General features: G+C 33.2%; 2 protein-coding genes across 5 annotated transcripts in view; one reads left to right on the top strand and one right to left on the bottom strand.

Moving 5' to 3' along the window:
• The window catches only part of LOC110991611, a 71,121-nt gene extending 70,379 nt beyond the window's left edge, over window positions 1–742 (bottom strand). For all 4 annotated transcript variants that reach the window (XM_022257048.2, XM_022257046.2, XM_022257047.2 and 1 more), the window contains exon 1: window positions 429–742. Coding sequence is in view for 3 of the 4 variants with exons in the window: in XM_022257046.2 (XP_022112738.2) it covers window positions 429–463 (35 nt within the window). In the remaining variant the exon portion in view is untranslated. The remainder of the gene's footprint in view (window positions 1–428) is intronic.
• Window positions 743–9,684: 8,942 nt separating this feature from the next.
• On the top strand, window positions 9,685–19,388 carry LOC110991617 (zinc finger protein 567). Its single transcript, XM_045632224.1, has 10 exons — window positions 9,685–9,885; window positions 9,972–10,075; window positions 10,406–10,906; window positions 11,278–11,362; window positions 12,125–12,248; window positions 12,634–12,736; window positions 13,453–13,689; window positions 14,912–15,046; window positions 16,217–16,375; window positions 17,358–19,388. Exons 1-10 carry the CDS (start codon window positions 9,778–9,780, stop codon window positions 17,371–17,373), a joined length of 1,572 nt encoding a protein of 523 aa, XP_045488180.1. The 5' UTR covers window positions 9,685–9,777; the 3' UTR covers window positions 17,374–19,388.
• Window positions 19,389–20,608: the final 1,220 nt, after the last annotated feature.

Below are 20,608 nucleotides of genomic sequence, written 5' to 3'. Positions count from 1 at the left end.
ACAGGCTGGCTATTGACAAAAACTGTAAACACGACTGACTTATGGCAATGTCCGATTGCCATTCATGCAGTAAACGCGGTCGCAGCGCTGGCGAGCGCCAGTGGCGAGTGGCGCGGCGCTGCGGAGGCGGAGGAGTCACGCTCGGTCGCCGCCGAGATCGCTATCGGCGGCGGCGCCCTGCCGCCCTGCGACCGCCGTGTCCTCGCCTAGCGCTCGCGGACGATCCGACCGCTCCGAAATGGCGCAACAATGCGGAGGCCGTGACGCCGCACGCCCGAGAGAATGGCGACTTTGCGATATAACGAGAAATGAACGCAAGGAACGTTTCGCAACCTCGATGGATTTTACTTTAACCAAAATAATCCACCGCCTGACGACGCGGGCATTTTTGTGATGGCTCAAGGATATCCAGAGCGCATGATACTCACTGCCTAGCCGTTCGCAGCGGGTCAGCGGCGTCCATGGCGCGCCCAGGCCCTGGCCGCAGCCAGGCTCCGGGCAAACGGCCTAGCGACGCAACACACTATGATCTCACTTAAAACACGCCGAGATACACCGTCGCACCATCTCGGCGATACAACACATCGACCGCGACGTTTTAATACGCGTATAAACACTCCGCGAACGGTGTTTTGTTACATCGGTTGAGTTTTCTTTGAAAAATCAATATACATTTTCCCTGAGTTAGATACGAGCGAGTCGATGTCCAGCGCAGGTTACGTGCGTGAAGTTTGCAAGCTTTTTTAGCGCACCGGTGTTACCAACATTTTTTTGCCCATTTTTTGTATGGCTGTTGTGATTTTTTTTGTGATTTGTGCCGAGCTTCACACTAGTTCGAATGGATTGGGTGTTCCCCAAAACTCGCATGCGCGGTTATCAGCGCCATCTACTATGTAGCAATACAAAGGCGGTAATTTCAAGTAATTTATTTCAACTGATAACTCGAGTATTGTAAAGAACTATCATGACTAATGCAGATTTATTGATAAGTGTAATGGTACAGTAAAAAGTAATAGATTTTTTTTTATTTTAGGTTTATTTTTCTTTTAGGATTGTGATGAAATAATGTAACTAACATTTTTTACTATCTTTATTTTTCAAAAATGCATAATTTATAGCTTTCATACTAATAATTTAATATTGTGACACATGAAATCATAAGCAATTTTTACAAAAAATAATTTATGAAAGAAATTGTGGTTCAGAAGATCGTCGTTCAGATGCAAATGCGATTCAGGGTTAAGTTGGAGGAGTTGAATCTCACTTTAAACATAAAAAGTGAAGAGATCACACCTCCACTTAATCCTTCACGCAATTTCTTCTTCATATCTTCTACTGATGATGTGTCATGACGTAGGTGGGCTCACATATGAGCTGGAAAGATAGATCTGGCAGCATTAAGCAAACTGTCAAGACCCCCTGTCCAACTCAGATATGTAGCCGTAAAATCCGTCGACTCGCGTGTCCTGCAACAAACAATAATTAAATGTAAAATATTATGTGATGGTCGTGTATTAATTCCGTGTGATAATCAGAGTGCGCGCGCGCGTTATGTAGCTAGCGTGCTATCACCGCTCAAAAAGGTGCGGCGAACATTCTGATAAGAGCTCTTTTTCCCGTCAAGTTGACTATTCTGAATACCACTATTCATTTTCATAAAATATGATTATTAGCGGCGTTCATGAATTAAGGAAACACATGTGCCATATTGCGTGGTTACGTAATTGAAATATATGGCACTATTCGAGCTACTTACGTGTCTATGATAAAAATAGAATAAAACAAAATGGAGCACATACTGATTACAATCCACGGAAAATTTACACCAGAAATTACCATTCAGAACACTGAAGTCAATATTAATCACGGCTCGAACTTCGATAGAGAGTCGATCAATCGATGGTCCCATATTTATACACTCGATCATATCTTCAGATACGATATCAGGGAATTGCCACGAGGTAAAAACGTCCACCATGATTATGATAAGATTGGTCGGTTCGTGGAATCGATTGGTCTTTACTGCTGATATCAGGGACGCAAACACTTTACTCCACCAATAGGCAAGGCCTTGATAAGCCTGTTCAGGACTCGAAGGTGTCAGCCGTCCGGGGCCGATGGCACCAGCTATCTGCATAGAACCACACTATGACTAGTTGTTTACAATTGAGATACACGTTTATTACGTTATATCTCGGCAATAGATAATTATATTTTCTCGTCTACTTGATATAGGGCTTAGGTGATTGTTTGAAATATTAATTATTAATTTCAGTTTACTCAAATTGATATATTACATTTGTCATTAAAAGCTGTGAATTTTATTTTATTACATAGGATTATAATTCAGTTATCATATCTTTAAATCATAATGGAAATAATTGATTGTCATATCTAACAAATTAAGGTGACGATTAAAAGTCAAACTATTGTTTCAGAAATGTTCACTTCATGTTACCAAGCAGATATGTCAAGGTGTTAAAATAAGATTTCTATAAAGATACTGAAATATATATAATTTTGGTATTATTACTATTAGAATAGGCATGTACGTGGAAGAATTTCGACATGACAGATAAGGTGCCTATCAAATGGTGTCATTTGATAAGAGTTTAGGTGCGCTTTCTGGAACAGATACAGGTGTAATTTAAATCATTTTAATTCTTCAAGCCTGTATTACTTTTATATTATGCTGAAGGGATTTTATATATTCATTCTTAAGACCAGCCCGAACATTGTTGCAATGGAAAAATGCTTCCTTAAACTATGAGGGCTTTCTTTTCTTCTTCTTTTTCTTTTTTTCGTATTCTAAATTGTCTCTGAAAAATCAAAAAATCTGTCTAATACTGAATTAATGCGAGTGGAAATATCTATAAAAAAAAGCTTGGCGATTAAAAAAAGAGTGACGGAGACTTTATTGCCATTTCTTCTCTTCTGTTCTACGCCCTTGATTTGAGAACTAGCAGTAAATGTAAAATTATAAGGATTTAATGTAGGTATTTCTTTTTTAACGTTTATAAGTGTACATTTTGTTACCTATATGAATTTTTTTTTTTTTTATTTTTTTTTATAGAACAGGGGGCAAACGGGCAGGAGGCTCACCTGATGTTAAGTGATACCGCCGCCCATGGACACCCTCAATGCCAGAGGGCTCGCGAGTGCGTTGCCGGCCTTTTAAGAATTGGTACGCTCTTTTCTTGAAGGACCCTAAGTCGAATTGGTTCGGAAATACTTCAGTTGGCAGCTGGTTCCACAGAGTGGTGGTGCGCGGCAAAAACTGCCTGGAAAAACGCGCAGTTGTGGAACGGCAAAAATGAATAAATGATTATTGATTTGATTTATGTATATATAATTCCATATATATATATAATTATAAGACATATCAGAGAATTATTTAATATGTTTTTTTTTACAGGTTTTTTTATTACTAAATGATGACAACGTGAAATCATTGCGGTATGTTTTTAATGATTAACAATATTTCTTTATCTGTATTCAAAATTAATGTAAGTGATAGTATGGGAAACAAAAGTCAAATTATTACAATACCTAATAACCTAACCTTACCTGCCTAATATAATTAATATACGACATGGACATTAAATTTGTGGCTATCAGAAGTAATGTTGTTCTGCCGGAACAAGATTTTTCAAAGAAACTCGAATACATATGAAATAATTGAATACCAGAATATACAGATAACATTGTGTTACGTGGACCTATTATCAAAACGCAATAACTTTAGCAACAGGGCGCCGCAAAAAACTAAATAAAAAAACAATATAGATAAATTGAAAATTATATCAAACACAAATTTTCAGTCCCTGTGTCAGCATACCTTTAATGCTGGCAGCATTTCCTCAATGAAACATATCATAATATACAACAAAATATATTACATAGTTATAATAATGAATTTAAATTACTGTTTTGACCACATTTCATTACACTTTCCTCCGTCCTAATTTTAATTAATAGCAATAAAATATAATACCATTCAAACGCTTAAACGGTTTTAGACATTTAATTACTAATAAACCCTAGATATTATAAATATACATGATTATTAAGCTAGCTATATAAAGCAATATATAAACAAGAAACAGAGCATATACTAATGGCTGTAAACGAAAATTGTCCGTAGGCTATGAGTGGGTGAAGAGTGAAAGGTATGGAGTAATATCTGGGGCTGCGATAACTTCGGGGGGGCGGGGTAAAGGGGGAAAATAGGGGGATAGGGGGCACAGCGCGGCCGTGAACTGGAACTTCGAAAACTTCTGTATTGTGTTTACATTGAACTTTGTTATGTGGGTTAAAGTTAAGCCGGAGTTCGTATGTGCCGTTTCACTGAATTACAAAGTTGACTCACAAGTTTTCCTATCGATTTTCATCTTATGTTTATCAAATGTTTCAAGGTTCTTCGGGCATGTGTTGGTCTGACAACTTTTGGGTATGTATGCAATTTATGCGTGATTTACAGTTCATGCATGGGGACCGCGTTCTAGGTAAGTGGTCTCGTAATAGTCCTAGGGTTCGATAACTGGTTGAATGCTTTTATTGGTGGGTTGAAAGTAGCAGGTATGGGTTCCATCACCGATCCGCATATTTCATGTGTCTGGTAAATGGTAATGATTGACACTTCCTCTCTGTTGGCTGATATAACTATAGGTATTTTAAGACCTTTGTCGAAAACCCAGGACAGCGTGTCTCAGCCATTTCTTTGTCAGCCTTGTTCCTGACCGCTAGATAAAATCTCTAAGGATGTTTCCTATACCTTTTTTTTAAGGTAAAAGTAGTTTAGACATGAAATCAATCAAAGACTTAGATTTAATGACTTACATTTACGTGATTACGGGATTGGATGTTGACGTTAGCTTTTTGTGATTAGAATTAAATCACTACCTAGATTCAACCGAATTTATCTATATTTTACTAAAATTACCAGAAATAGAGCCGTGTTGGCCTAGTGGCTTCAGCGTGCGAATCTGAGATCGTAGGTTCGATCCCCGGTTATGCACCAATGTACTTTATTTCTATATAAGTACGCATTTTATATTCGCTCGAATATAAAATGCGTACGTATGGAAACCGACATGTCTTAGAGCCAAAAAGTCGACAGCATGATTCAGGCGCGGGGGGGGGGGCTGATCACCTACTTTTTGCCTATTGTTATATACTAATTATATATCATATAATAGATTCAGAAATCTGAGGCCCAGATCTAAAGAGTTTGTAGAGCCACTGATTTTTTTTTATTCATCATTTTCTGTTATTAAATGTTAATAATATATAGATCTACACAATAAATTTTTGACCGTCTTAACTGGTATTATAAAGAAAGACGCGTTTTAACACTATTGGGTTAATCTTAACATTAACAATAAAAATATGTGGAACCAGCTGCCCACTGAAGTATTCTCGATCCAATTTGACTTTGGAGCCTTCAAGAAAAGAGCGTACCAATTCTTAAAGGCAAAGCAGTCGCGAACCCTCTGGCATTGAGAGTGTCCATGGGTGGCGGTATTACTTAATTACAGGTCAGCCTGTTTGCCTAAAAAATCTTTGTTTTTAGTGCATTTTTGACGCATATAGAAGAATTAACAAAGCCTGGAATTTCTATGTATACAGTACACACACACAGCTGTGTTTCTGAAATTTGCTACCAATGCGTTGTTTCGAACTACTTGTATGTCACCTCGCTACCCCCAAAGGCCGTCTGAAACCAATAATACAACACTCATATTAATAATTTAAAGCGAAACATAATAGCTTGTGATGTAAACAATTTTAGCTAAATAATTCGGATACATATGTGAACATAAGCTGGCAAGGATGTATCAAATAGCATTAACTCCCAGCCCAGTTATAAATAAATAACTATTTCTTAGCTTTTACTGCGTAGGACTAATAAAAAAAATACCCCCAATTAGCCAGCAGCAGTTCTCAGTCGCTTTTTAGTTTATAATTTAATAATAACCTTACTTAACTAGTAGCATTTTTTATAACACCGTTGTTCTCATTATAATAGAAAAAATTGGAGCAACATTTGTAGACTTGCCATTAATAGTCGGCGTTAAAAATACGGAAACACATATCTCGGACATATTTTGCATCGTAATCGATACGACTCGCTGCAGCTTATAATGGGTAAAATTAATAGTTATGGATAGGTAGGAAGAAATCATGGTTGCGCAACGTACGGGAGTGGAATGGTTCATCCGCCCAGGAACTGTTTAGACTAAGATACCCGGCAATTCAAGATTACAGCCAATCTTTAGTTATAAAGTGGCACTGGAAGAAAAGCGTTAAGATGATTACATACGATAATTATACAGCATAAGTCTGGATCGATAAAATCTAACAAAAATTACATGCACTGCAAACTCTGTATTGTGTAAGAAATTACAATTAAATTACTCCATCTGACATTTATTAAAATATCTAAAGCAATTTCCATGTTACATAAAGTCTTGTAATTTTCTGTTTGAAGAATTATTTTACCCAGTGCTTTAAAGACATTATTGAAACTGAAAAAAAGACGCAAGCAATCATTCATTATAAATAAAAAGGAATAAATGTTAAAGCGACAGTAAATGTCCATCTGATCCGCCCTCTTCATCATCTTTTACAACGCCCGAAGACAAATTTTATCAATAATTTTAACTAAATGCGGAACATTGGTCTAAAAAGTGTTATTAGTATTTAACTTCTTCTAAACCTTCCTCATGAATCATTGGTGAAAATCGCACTAAATTCCGTGGAGTTTCTGAGTTTATTACGAAGTGACAGATAGACGCGGTGGACGATTTGTTTTTATATAGATAATATTAGTGTTGTCACTTACTTTTTTGTTTTTTTTTTATTACTAAGCTCTACAAGTTTAAACCAACCTATGTAAGAAAAATTTAAACGAAAAAGTTAATTTTTGTGGTTAATAAGACACTCACACTCTCACACAATCACATTATTATTTATTATCTTGGGCGTGTCTTTCTATTTGTAAGTACCAAATTCGGTTTAGTAGATCCAGAGGTAATTCTTTACAACACATTCTACCTCTTTTTAATATTAGTGGATGAATAGGTTATAAAGTTTTAATTCTTAACATTGACCTGTGTTCAGGATGATATGACGTACCTATGTAATATGTTGGTAGAAGCTAGACTGAGATTCAGAAATTAATCTTAGCGTGATCTGATACCCTGAGCTCAATATCGAATTCATTTTAGAAGACTTAGACGCGCAGAAGTATTTCTAAGTTGTTCAAGACTTGCTATTGTATAAAACTTAGACGATTTCGTGGTTTCTTCTGGTCATTTTCGACGCGATGCGCGAGCGATGATAATTGTAATATATAATAGTGATTGAAGATATGTTTAAAATTTTGTAGAACACAAACTGTACATTGTAAAAACAGGCTTAATCGTGATTAGCGTAAGTAAGAGTTTTCATTAGTAGCAAAGTAGCAAAAAACAATCCTTTCAATATCAGTAAAATGTCAAGTATTAATGTTGGTGTAATAATAGTTTGAATTGAATTAACAGGTCATAGACAGTTCACCCTGTTGGCTCAGTAACCGCATAGAGTAGGTACTGGACTCCAAATCAACATATAAATAAAATAAAATAAATCAGTGGCACTACAACCTCTCTAGGTCTTGGCCTCTGATTTCTGAATCAGTTTCATTAACAATGTTTAAATCTAATAGGCAAGTAGGTGATCAGCCACCAGTGCCTGACCCACGTTGTCGACTTTTAGGGTCTAAGAAATCTTGGTTTCCTCACGATGTTTTCCTTCACCGTTGGAGCAAATGTTAAATGCCCACATAGAAAGAAAGTCCAATGGTGCACAACCGGTGATCGAGCCTACGACCTCAGGTAAGAGTCGCACGCTGAAGCCACTAGGCACACACTACTCAAATCAGCATATAAGCTTAATACAGAGCTAAGATTGGTGTCAAAGAATATAATCTAATAGTTACTAGCTGATAGGGCCACGCCTGAACCTATTTTTCACTGTTATCAAACGGTATCTGATAAAATTCACACGAAACGTTCTAGTGCAAGACAAGTTGTACTAAATAACAAATCAGTTTTAAGCTAACATTTAATTCTGATAAAGGTTTGCTGCGCCATTAAATGTTTCCAAAATTTGGAAAAATCTTTAGGGTTACATATTGTTTACGCACAACTTACTGTATTTCTAACATAGCTTACTTATTTTGGACTTCAAAAAGTCTAATAAGTAGTCTTAGTTCAATAACCATGTTCCTGACGTAAATAGAATGTTTTTGACACATTAATAGAGAAGATGGCCAATTACGGGTCGATGAGAATCACTATGTGGCATAAAATTAAGGGCCTACAGCTGACAAGTTTCGACAATACAGTTTTGGAAACAACTTAGTAGTTAAATGATTACCATCGACCCACCGGAGACATATTTGTGTATCAATATATCATATTTTATTTAATGCCCCAATATCTGATACCATAACCACCTACTGTTGTTTTTTTTACAGTAGATAGATAAAATACCTTGCATAAAAAAATTTAGACAGGGGTAGTCTAGGTCCTTTTCTCGTTCTGAGTTCAGACTCAGAAAAAGCGTGATATTTACTAGTCTTGATTATAATAATACCAACAAAATATTTTAAAGCTAGCTAACTAAGATGGGGTGGTTACAACAGAGTAGGTAAATGTTTGTTATATTCTGAAAAACACAAGAATAAAGGCCCTTAGTTGATCAAATATAAAACTAAATTGCAGAAAATTAAAGTAAACAATTGTTTGGTCACGTGAATTTATTTAAGAGATTAATTCCGGGAGAAAACATAATGACTCCAGTATGTCTAAATAGTACCGCAAAAGGGACCAGGTCCAAAGGCAAATGGTTTGATTGTAGTGACAGTTATCGTTTGTGATTATTTTATAAACGTTGCATTGCAAAACGATTAGAGAATAGTGAAATTTATACCAGTCACGTCAGCCACTACAAAGGTACCTTGGTTTTATCTCGTTTTTTTACACTTTATTTATTGAAGGCGCACGATAAAGATAAGTGGCTGTCGACGTATTTATCGCGGCCTATCGCAAAAGAACTCGCACAAGGAAGTTATATTATGCCAATTCTTTTAATGTTAAACTATTTATGATTATGAAAATTTAATTCGATTTTGTTTCCTAGGCGTGATTTGAATCTTACACGACAAAATTTAATCCTTTTACAGAATTTATAGACTGTATGCTGTAAATTGCATTGATTCTTTGTTTCATTGTATGTAGGTTGATATCATTTTAATTTACGAGCGTATAAATATAAAAAAACTAAGACGTAAATCAATATGCTACCCTTCATAAATGTGTAAGTTTACTTCACAAAAACATGTCCAACTTTCAATTTTATTTTCTGTATTGCAAGAAGTAAACTTTTGAACAATGCATATTAGCCCGTTCATTAATCAAAAGTTAGCACAAGGGCTCGTCTGCGCCTGCCTTCACCGCCCACCCCTTTTGTCTGCTAATCTATAATATACAAAAATATAAGTACAGATAGGTACGTAATAAGTTTTAGGTGTTCATCAAAAATCTTGCAATATTGTTATATGGCAACACTTACAAATAATTAATTTGACATATAGCTGACACACAACCACGAACAACAATCTGTCAATTTGTGGAAAAGACGAAAACCTGTGGCCGAAAACTTTCGAGTCCAAGTACAAACATCCCAAGTATTTTATATTTTATGATTTCGTAAATCTTGTTTATTTTCGCAATGGACGATATTTGTCGTCTTTGTTGCTCTAACAAATTTGTAAATAACTACATATTTGACGAAGAAAAGGCGTTGTTTTCAAAAATGTCTATGTATTTGCCAATAAAGGTATAACTTCTAATGCAATCATTTGTTCCTATTTTGTATTTCCGCCTGATAAATTTTAATGCTTAATATATTTAATTTATTTTAAGGTGGTCAAAAATGATCCTTTACCGAAGAAAATTTGTGACAAATGTAGCTGCAAAGTCAATGATTTCTATCAGTTTTGTAATGAAACAATCGAAGTCGAAAACAGGTAACCTTAGATACATAAATTATTATAATACACTTTGTACTTACGATAGATAATATTTAAAATTATTCTTTTAAACAACTACCTATACATTGTATTAATATAAAACATTATCTTGCTAATTTGTTACATTGTTTTAGAGCTAATATGAATTTTAAGTTCAGTTATTATGGAAATAGTATTTTAAATAAGTTAAAAATAAAAATACATGTAGCATTTCATTTTGTGAAGTAATAAAATGCATTCTACACCTCTCTTAAACATTAAAAATGTTATAAAATAACCACAAGGTTTATTTCAATAGCTTATTTTTGTTCAACGACTGGTTTTCAGACTCAGAAAAATGCTATCCCTGCAGTTAGCTATAACTGTACCAAATCCTGTAAGAAATACACTAAATTTATGTACTAAAACTACTGGTTATCTAAAAAATGAACAAAGTACTCAGACAGATGAAGAATTTCAGATAAAGGTAAAAACTGAACCACTGCAGTCACCCATAGTCATAAAACAGGAGTCTGATTCAAATGATGACAGTTTCGATCACAATGCCTCAGACAGCGATGATAATCTACTTATAGAGATTAAGAAAAATAAAAATCCAAAAGAAGAAAATGAAAGAAATGGCCATGCTCAATCTGTACAAAAGAAAAACCATGCTATGTTACATGCAGAATTCTTTGATATGAATTTAAAGGACAACATTAATTTAGAAATAGTTAAAGATGAATCTGATGATGGATTTGATAATATGGATTTTGATAAGGAAGTTTATAACTGTTGTATATGTTTTGTTAAGTGTGAGACAAAAAGTGATATGATTCAACATTACAAGTAAGTTGTAAGAAATAACCTATACATAGTTTTATAATTATAGGTTTGATAATTTTTTCACAGATAGACTTTTTTTATGAAAATACTTATATATAGTTACGGTGGTTAGAGATAATGTTGTATTTTAATAGTGAAAAAATTTGAAAAAGGTTCCATAGTTTTTAGTTTGTTTGACTTACAAATGTCACTTCTTTGATAATTTTAGTATAAATAAGACCATATTTAGAACTTTAGATTGTTTTATTCAGATTTATGGGAAGAAATGAATTTTGATTTCATACTTGTGTTTTAAACTGACTGCTTTGAATAGACAATATAACATAGAGAATAAATAAATTTGATTGCTATATCAGATATAATAAAATTTCCAGGAGTCATGTTGATCAAACACAAGATATGAAGCCACCAGCTGCTCCACCATTCCCAGCTGAAGGTAGATGTGAAAGATGTCGGAAAGTAAGATATCTTTAGTTTTAATAGGATATTTATGTTTATAAATTCCGGTTGTCATAGCTTAAAACTTATTTATTACTTAACATTTAATTGCCTTTACAATATATGGTAGTAGACACCATAGATAATGGAATTGGTAATAATGATTCCTTTAAGAGCACATTAGTATTTTCCTTGTAATTAACAAGGCTTGGATACTGTTTTTAACAGTTTAACAAATAACCCTTGATAAATATAAAAAAAATAAAATAAAAAATTATCAAGGTATCATTCATTCCACGTCATTAAATTCGAACCTGTAGGCATCCCTACTCATCGGCAAAGAAGACGAAGAAGAGGGTATAGCCTGAGAGAAAAAGCCGACGTAAAAAACTCTCGGTACGCTTTAAAAAAGCAAATCATCAAACAATACTACAATATTTAAAACAAAAACAAAGTTACAAGATAATAAGTGACCAACTCACCAACCTTCTATTTAGTATAAGGGGAAATTTCCTCCCATAAAAAAGCTATACTGGTAAAAAGTTGACGTCAAAATTATTTTGTCAATTTTATATTTATTATAAATAGGTTATACACCATTTTCAAAATACGAGTGTTTATTAAATTACTGGTTTAGAAGTTTCGAATAATACATATAAATTGGGTGCTGGTACTGACGCCACAAATTATTAGTAGTATGTGATTGTCAGAAATAGCGCAAATAAAAAACTATTCAGTATTATATTTTTTTTAAATGGATATATTTTTTATCATAAATTTCAGGTAGTGCGAAATCAGAAAGCATGGCGTACACACTGGCAGCGTCATTGGAAACGGGACAGACGACCTTACAGATGTACGCTGTGCGAGAAGTCATTTCAAGGTCATCAGCAAATATTGAAACACGGTAATTATACTATTACCCATTATTTAAAATTTGTATATTAATGTATTCTTTTGAATAATTTAGAACCAACTAACAGCTTAACAAATAACACATTTAACACACAACACACAATTAAACCTAATAACAGTGACATGCTGACAGATTTTTTTTGCTCTTTAAAGGTGTTAAATGTTGTTATATTCAATTCAATTCAAAAATCATTTATTCATGTTGGTAACATAATGTACACAAAATACATTAAGTGGTTTGTATTATACATTTACTTGAAGAGAAGAACTTTCAATAAATGCTATCCGCTACTATGACTAGAAACTATGAATGCTGTCTATTAATAATATAATATAATAAAGCATAACAATTATGCATATATAATTTTTTATTTCAGGTCTAATACATAAACAAGACTTTGAAAACCCAAATCAACAACCCAGCAAGCCCGTAAAGAGATTTGTATGTGACCTATGTCCTGAAGGATTCGTTTATATGAGGTAATATAAAGTTATAATCGTTATATTTCTCTAGTTATAATCGTATAGTTGTGTGGTTTTATGAAACCACGGTAAAAGTGATTTTTTTTTCACAGTATAGACATTTAACTAAAATTTTTTGGAATAATATTCTATTAAGGGTATAAAATCGCTTTATCAATTAATTTTATACTTGGAAAATTGGAATCGTAATGGGACTCATAAAAGTAGACTAAAGTCTCCAACTAATATTTTTATTTAATTCTGTGTCTTAGTGAGTACGACATACATAATACTTAACAATTATTTAGATTATATACACATATTAACAAAGTACGTACGCAATTTTTGGAAATTCTTGACCCCCCCCCCCATGTAACGCGCCGTAACGTTTTTCTCAACCCTTACCCAATAGTAAAACGTTGACTCCCAGTGACTGATTAAACCTAAAACTTGTCATTGATGTGGTATAGAAAATAATAAAAGCAATATCGCACAATTCAATCCCCGCCCCGCATCGTAATGTTTTACCCGAACCCCCCCCCCCCCCCCCCCAATTCGTTACGTAATACTTGAATTTACCCTCACAATTTTTTTTTTATAGAACAGGGGGCTAACGGGCAGGAGGCTCACCTGATGTTCAGTGATACCGATATTTTTTTTTTTTCCCCCTTTGGCTCTAACACTGTGTGCATTAGCCAGCGTCAAGTATGGCACCGATATTTGTTTCGTTTCAGATGTCTCCTGGCGCATCGCAATAGCACACATCCCGAGGCCTCGTCTCGCGAACTGGCTTTGCGGTGTGCGCTTTGCAGTCGGTCCTTTACGCATCTCAACTCGTTGAGGAGGCATCTGAGATCGCACTCGGGCGATCGGAATTACCTTTGCAATGTATGCGGCAAGTCACTCACGTCCAGGGAACATCTGAAGTTCCATATACGGATTCATACGGGATACAAACCCAATGTTTGCAAGTGAGTTTAGAAAATATTTATTTATATTTCTTTGCCATTATATATATAAACAAAAAGGTTTTGTTACATAAGTTATAAGGCGACGGGCGGCCTTATCGCTAACAAGCGATTTCTACCAGGCAACCCTAATATGGAACAATAAAAAAAAGAAACGCCTACAGAGGGTAAAGTACAAGGAATGCATAATTAATTAACAAAAGAATACTAAAATTAAAATGCAACTGTAACTAAGATTAAATTAAATTAAATAAAGCAAATATATAGATAATAGTATGTATAAACAGACACGTAAAAGCTCTGCCAAAGGTTAATTGGCTCACAATTAATATATATATATATATATATTTATATCATTAGTAGAAGCTAATTACGAGTTACAAGAAAAATGATCACAAAGGAGATTTTTAAATAAATTTAACAGCTCGTCTGATATCAATCGGTAAATAGTTGTTGGTAAAACTATTTTGCAATTAGGATCGCAACAAAAGAATAATAAATATATAATATGTTACAATTTTTAATTATTATGAATTATTCATAATAAAGTATTTTACGTTATTTCACGTAATTTAATACTATATATTTGAACACCAATAGATCATGTACCATTATATGATATATTTACACTGTTTACACAATATATACGTGCTAATGATAATATAAATAAATAAAAATCTACCTTTACTGCACAAGTCGTTATGCGACAGAATTTTCTAATATATAACTACTAAACGAATACATCAACCAATAGCGTGTATTATTTCCTCGATCTCCCTTTCTCACTCTCTCTCAATCGCTCTCTCCCTTTTCTTCGACGAAAACGTTGCACATTCTCGTGACGTTAAAAACTTTACCCTCATACGCCTAAAGAAGTTTCACTTCAAAAAGCTCAGGATGTTTCGCCTATCACGTTTATAGATTCCCAGTATAAGGATTGCCTTTTGATAGGCATAGATGATTTTGTATGGGAATGCAGAAGTTTTTTTTTTTTGTTTTTTGCTAGTGGGCCTACCTCCCCGGCGACTTACGCCCCGGAGCCGAGGAAGCTAAGCTTAAATGAATTTATTCAGTACACTTGTTTTATTATTGGTGTTAAAAATATTACAATTGGACATATGTAATAGGTGAGGTGGTTGAGGGCGAGTTTTGCTATTTGATACATGTTCTTTCCCTCAACAAAGGAATGCAGAAGTTGGGTTGATGATAAATTTTGACATTTCAGAACTTGTGGCAAAGGCTTCGTGAAGAAATGCAACCTGACGCTACATGAGAGGGTACACTCAGGTGAAAAACCCTATGTCTGCTCGCACTGTGGAAAAGCATTTTCACAGCGATCCACGCTCGTCATACACGAAAGGTATACCGAAAATATAAAATTTGACTACAAAAGGTTATTAATTGAATTCTGAATCTTCACAAACCACTTCAATTACGCAACACATTTTTTGAGAGCACTATCCAGGCCGGCAACACACTTGCGAGGTTTCTGGTAATGTGAAGATGGCGGTATTGTGACACAGCCTTCCATACACTTGTTATGTATAACAGTTTCAGTTAACGGACCTTTTTCATAGTTTGTTGAGTGAACTGGAAAAAGTTCAATTTTCAGTTAATTTCTTGTATTTTTTAGTATGCCATTATATTTTTTCTAATTAATTTCATGTTTTATTTGCATCTGTAAAATTTATGCATTTATTGTTCACTCTTATCAATTTAGGTAAAACATCATTGGCGCCACAACCTTTTTAGTTCTAGTCCTCAGATTTCTGTATCTGTTTCATTGTTTGTCTATTGACAAGTAGGTGATCAGTCTGCTATCCCTGACACACGCCGTCGATTTTTTGGGTCCAAGACTAGCTAGCTTCACTATGTTAAATGTGTCTATTGATGTATAGCCGGGGATTGAACCCACGACCTCAAAGATGTCATAGAAGCCACAAAACCGTTACAAGTTACGCATAATCGTTACAAGCGTTGACCAAAAAAGTCCATTGAAAGTTTCACAGATACGAAAGGAAAAATTATTTTCAAATACTATTCGTAGGTGCACGTATGTATGTACGTACACCTTTCTAAATAATAATAAATATTATCTTCGAAAAAAAATAACGACACGTACATCTTTCCATTTGGCATCTAATATATAAAATTCTTGTGTCACGGGGTTATAGTAGTAGGTAATAGTAACCGACCTCCTCCGAAACGGCTCGACCGATTCTCATGAAATTTTGTGTGCGTATTGGGTAGGTCTGAGAATCGAGCAACATCTTTTTTTCATCTGCCCAAATGTTAAGGGTGGTCCACCCCTAAATTTTTTTATTTATTTTTTAGACAACATTTCTCGTTTTTTTACGATACACCATACAAAAATACACGCAACCCTAAATTTTCACCCCTCTACAATCATCCCTTATGTTTCTTTTTGTTAATTATAAACTTTAATTTTTTGCCACAAAAATATGGCAAAACAACGTTTGCCGGGTCAGCTAGTTTATTTATAAAAATGAACACAATTCTTATATTGAAGGTACCACAGCGGCGCTCGGCCGTACAAGTGTGGGGTTTGTGGGCGTGGCTTTGTGGCCAAGGGCCTGCTGTCGATGCACTTGAAGACTTCGTGTGTGGACCTCCCAGCGCCAACTGGAAGAGAAATGCATTCGCCGAAAGTCGAAAGAGTTGATCCTAGGTAAAAAATTACCCGATTTAAATGTGTACATTCGATTGTTCTAATTTTATTATATGGAAAAATTATAAGTTTAATATCGTAACCTCTTATGTTGGAGAATTTTAATCCAAAGAAGAAATTTAATCCAAATTGTTATTATGTATTAAATTCTATCATATGCGCCAAAATACTTTTTTATACCTGATTTAGAATATGATTTTCATTTTTTTTTTATTAAAATTATTTTTTTTCTTAGTCTTTTATGCATATACACTGTAAACTCCGTGTAACATCTATGTATGCTGTATCGACAGTAGGAGCGAATTTATTAGATCACATTAGACAAAGTTGGCGCCAGGGACCTGCTTAAAACAATGTAATGGAAAAAAATATCCATTGACGCACCATTCAAACTCAAAATACCTTTAGTGTACGTAAACACGTACACGTCAACAGAAAAGATGTTAAATTGATTCTAAATTAACATTTACTACCAGTTCGTATGTCAAGGGCGCAGAACAGGCAAGAACTGACAAGAAATACTCCGTTAATCTTTTTAATCGCTTAGTTTTGAGTCATACAAATTGTCTCTTAATCTTATAAAACCAGCAAAGGAGTTACAGATGGGATTGTCTGTCTGTCCAGCTATGTATAAAAAACAATTGTTTAAAAAAATTTGAACAATTGTTTTTGTTAGCCATTGCTCAGTTCTAACTTCTAAAAAATAACCTTATCATGAGTTCTTATTATTAAGGTTATATATTGGTGACGTATTAAATGTGATCTATTAAATAGGTCCTACTAAATGTTACTTTTCCAGTAAAGTATTTTAAATGACTAAACTAATATTGATGAATATTATGCTTAGCCTATTACAGTATGTGATGACTTAGAATTGGTAAAAAATTGACAGGTCTTAAGACTAGATTAACGTTTAAGACATTCTGCCAATAATAAAAATACTTACTTAATAATATAAATTTATTATTATTATTATTTTCAGGTTGTTGGAGCATTAAAATGCTAAAATACTTATTGCATAAGTGTTATTTTTTAATTTAAGTTTTAAAGTTCCTTGTATATGAAGCATGTATAGAAATAATACGAAAAGAAACTTCAATTTTCATGTAAGTAGCACATTTTGATTAAATAAATATTTTAATTAAGCGACATCTGTTGGCCTATATCAGTTACTAAAGTGTTTTAAATGGGTTTAGGAGTATGGTTTATGTTACCGTTAGGGGCAGTCTTTTAATACAAATATGTCAATGATAATTATGTCTATGATAAAAGATATATTTTTTATGTATAAAATATATCGGCACGTAAGTTGGAAAAATTTTGTAACCCAAATTTTGCAATATGAGGGTAGTATAAAATAATTTTAAAAGGTTTTTGGAGAGTGTGTTTATAGCGAGAACATTGTAACTGTGTACATGTCGCAGTAAAGTCGTTAAATCAGAGAGTTAATTGATTCTCTAGACAGTTAATTGAATATCAATATTCAATTAACTCTCTGATTTAACTACTTTACTGCGACATATATAGAAAAACACGGACTGCGAGAAAGTTCACTCGCCAAAGCAACATTTAGAAAATCTACCAAAACCCATCTCACCTCCTCTAAAATTATGATTATATTTTTACGTTTCATTGTAACTTCATTGTAAAAAATATAATTCTAATTAATACAATCTGCTCTGTATAGTCTCAATATACATATATTTATTCATTAATAATTTTTGAGAAGAGAAACCTTTCATAATGCTAAGTTAATGTTTTTTTTTAATATTGTATTAGCATATTTATGTCTGTATACATTTAGTATATTTTTATAAAAACGTACTTCTAGTACTAATGACCATCTGCCTGTAAGTTTCTCAAACTCAAATTTTGGAGTTGTTTACACCATTTCACTTCCGTTTTATCATCAAAGTTTTCCTGATAATATTATAAATATAGTTTTATTTAATTCCATAAAAAATACAAATATGCAACAGAAGATATGAGAGTGATAAAAAAATCTACCTCTTTAAAAGTTTGTACCAAAAACGAAAAATTTTTTAGAACATTTCTCTCTTTCTCTCACATTGTGTAATGATATAACTATCCTGCTTGAAATGTTAGTGAAGGTTTAATGTTATAATTGAGATATGTGAATATGCTGGAATCAATTTGGTCTTCCTGTATTCGTGTAATGGAAATTTTAAGTTTTTCTGGAATTAAACTTTTACAATTAATTATGATTTAAAATCCTGTGTTGTGATTATATATATCTATATTTATGCAAAAAACAGTTCTTTTGGGTCTGTCTTTTGACCAACTGCGGAATTGCATACGATTTCACCAATACAGTAATTAATGAGTTGATTGTCTTTTATTAACATAGTTTTTTCACATTTAAAGAAAACAATTTTTTACCGGATTGAAGCTGAGTAAAGCACGCGAAACGTCGGATAAATTTAAAATTATGTTAAATAATTATAAGTAATACAATAAAAATAGTTTTTCAATCCGGTAAAAAATTGTTTTCTTTAATGAGGATATTACTACTACCGAAGGATTAAGTAATAAATACAACTTGTATATTTTTATTATTCAATCAAATAAAAATAATTTAAGCATATTTATTGTATTTTACGTGCACAAATTTTGTTCAAAGACGAGTGAATTTATGAATTGAAATGTGTAATGTTACTTGTGAAATATTCCAATTATATAAATAGTAAAGTATTTATAGACGACTGTTTTTAATCGTACCTATAGGAGAAAGAAAATTGACAAATATGTTTCACAATTATGATTTGTAATGTGTTAATAGTTACACATCGTAATACGTAACTTCTAAAAGTTAGTCTAACTTGACTATGTAAATAGTTTACTTCGAATCAATAAAATTAGTATATATTTTAATTACCTGCCAATTAATTTAAATTAAATATCGTAAATCGTGAAAAAAACAATAATGTATTAATATGAAGTGCCTGATGTGTCATAGTTATAATTTTTCACTGATAAAAGCACATTCACCATTCTAATGAGTTTTATTTATATAAGAAAGCTTTATATATCGTGGTATTTTGGATATTACAGTAATTCATCTGATACTGTTTAGATATTTATTGCGTTATTATTTTAATCAATTCCAGACTGGTGAAGCTACGGACTTTGGTTAAGTATAATTGAATTATTAATGTTTGCTTTAATAAGATTAAATTTACTCATATTAGTTTTTGTATAAAGAAGTATTAGATTTAAGTTTATGTTTATATGTAGTGGAGAAAGAAGAAAAAGTCCAAAGAAATCGTATACTGAATTTATCATGAATGCAAAGTTTACTTCAAGAATATGACCAAATACAGCAGCTGATAATCACAATTAAATACACCATATTATGTAACTTCGAGAACAGTTGAAATACTAAATAAACACTTGTTATCATTTATTTATATAAGAAAATCGGTAAAAAATAACTAAAGTTCTGAAATGACGACAAAAGAGAATGAGCGCAGTGCTAAGAGCAGTTTCTTTCAGACCCTCGGCGTGAATAAGATAAACAAAATAATATATAAACAAAAAATTAAAAGCTATACTTAATATAAAAATACATACATAAGGTATAATAAATCATTACAAAGGGTTTATCAATAGAATCTTTTAAGGTGTTTCTAATGAAGGTGTGTAATTAAAAAATCAATTTTCCTGGCCTAACAACCACCAATTTTTTTTAATATACCGCTCTGCTGGGATGGAAAACGTCTTGATTCAAAAACAATTTGCTGCTTGACTCAAAATACATTTTTAGCCTTGGCGAGAAATTGTTTTTTAGAATAATGCTTCTTTATTCTCATGAGATCATGCTGTATGGCAATTCCTTATATATATTTATATATGCTACAGGAACACGATACACCCGGGCTAACACCAACAGTTTTACAATTAAAATCAACTCGTCAAAATAGTAAATAATAAATATGTTACCTACAACAGTGGCTCGACTTAATGACTCTACCATATTTTTGTCAAGATATTCTAACGCCCGGATAAAATAATTGTATGATTCTTACATTGTTTTTCGAATATTTTACGAAAACATTAACTATTATTATTTATCAGTCTTGTTAGAGTAAGATAGGAGGCCTCATCTGTTAGTGTTACAGCCTACCAAACGCGCGAATGCCTTGTCAGTCTTTAAATAGCTGAAACTCATTGCGATTCTCGCTCGCATTGTTTCGTAATAATCCTACGGGTGTG

This window comes from Pieris rapae, chromosome 18, assembly GCF_905147795.1.
Source record: "Pieris rapae chromosome 18, ilPieRapa1.1, whole genome shotgun sequence".
Lineage (NCBI taxonomy): Eukaryota > Metazoa > Arthropoda > Insecta > Lepidoptera > Pieridae > Pieris > Pieris rapae.
The sequence above is the reverse complement of the archived record's forward strand: the minus strand, read 5'-3'. Positions and strand labels throughout refer to the sequence as shown.

What these genes read in the sequence shown, in the direction of transcription:
- LOC110991617 (XM_045632224.1), top strand. Translation starts at nt 9,778, where the DNA reads ATGGACGATATTTGTCGTCTTTGTTGCTCTAACAAATTTGTAAATAAC. An exon ending in ACAATCGAAGTCGAAAACAG is followed by an intron (nt 10,076 to 10,405) that starts GTAACCTTAGAT and finishes ACTGGTTTTCAG; the next exon opens with ACTCAGAAAAATGCTATCCC. An exon ending in ACGCTCGTCATACACGAAAG is followed by an intron (nt 15,047 to 16,216) that starts GTATACCGAAAA and finishes CTTATATTGAAG; the next exon opens with GTACCACAGCGGCGCTCGGC.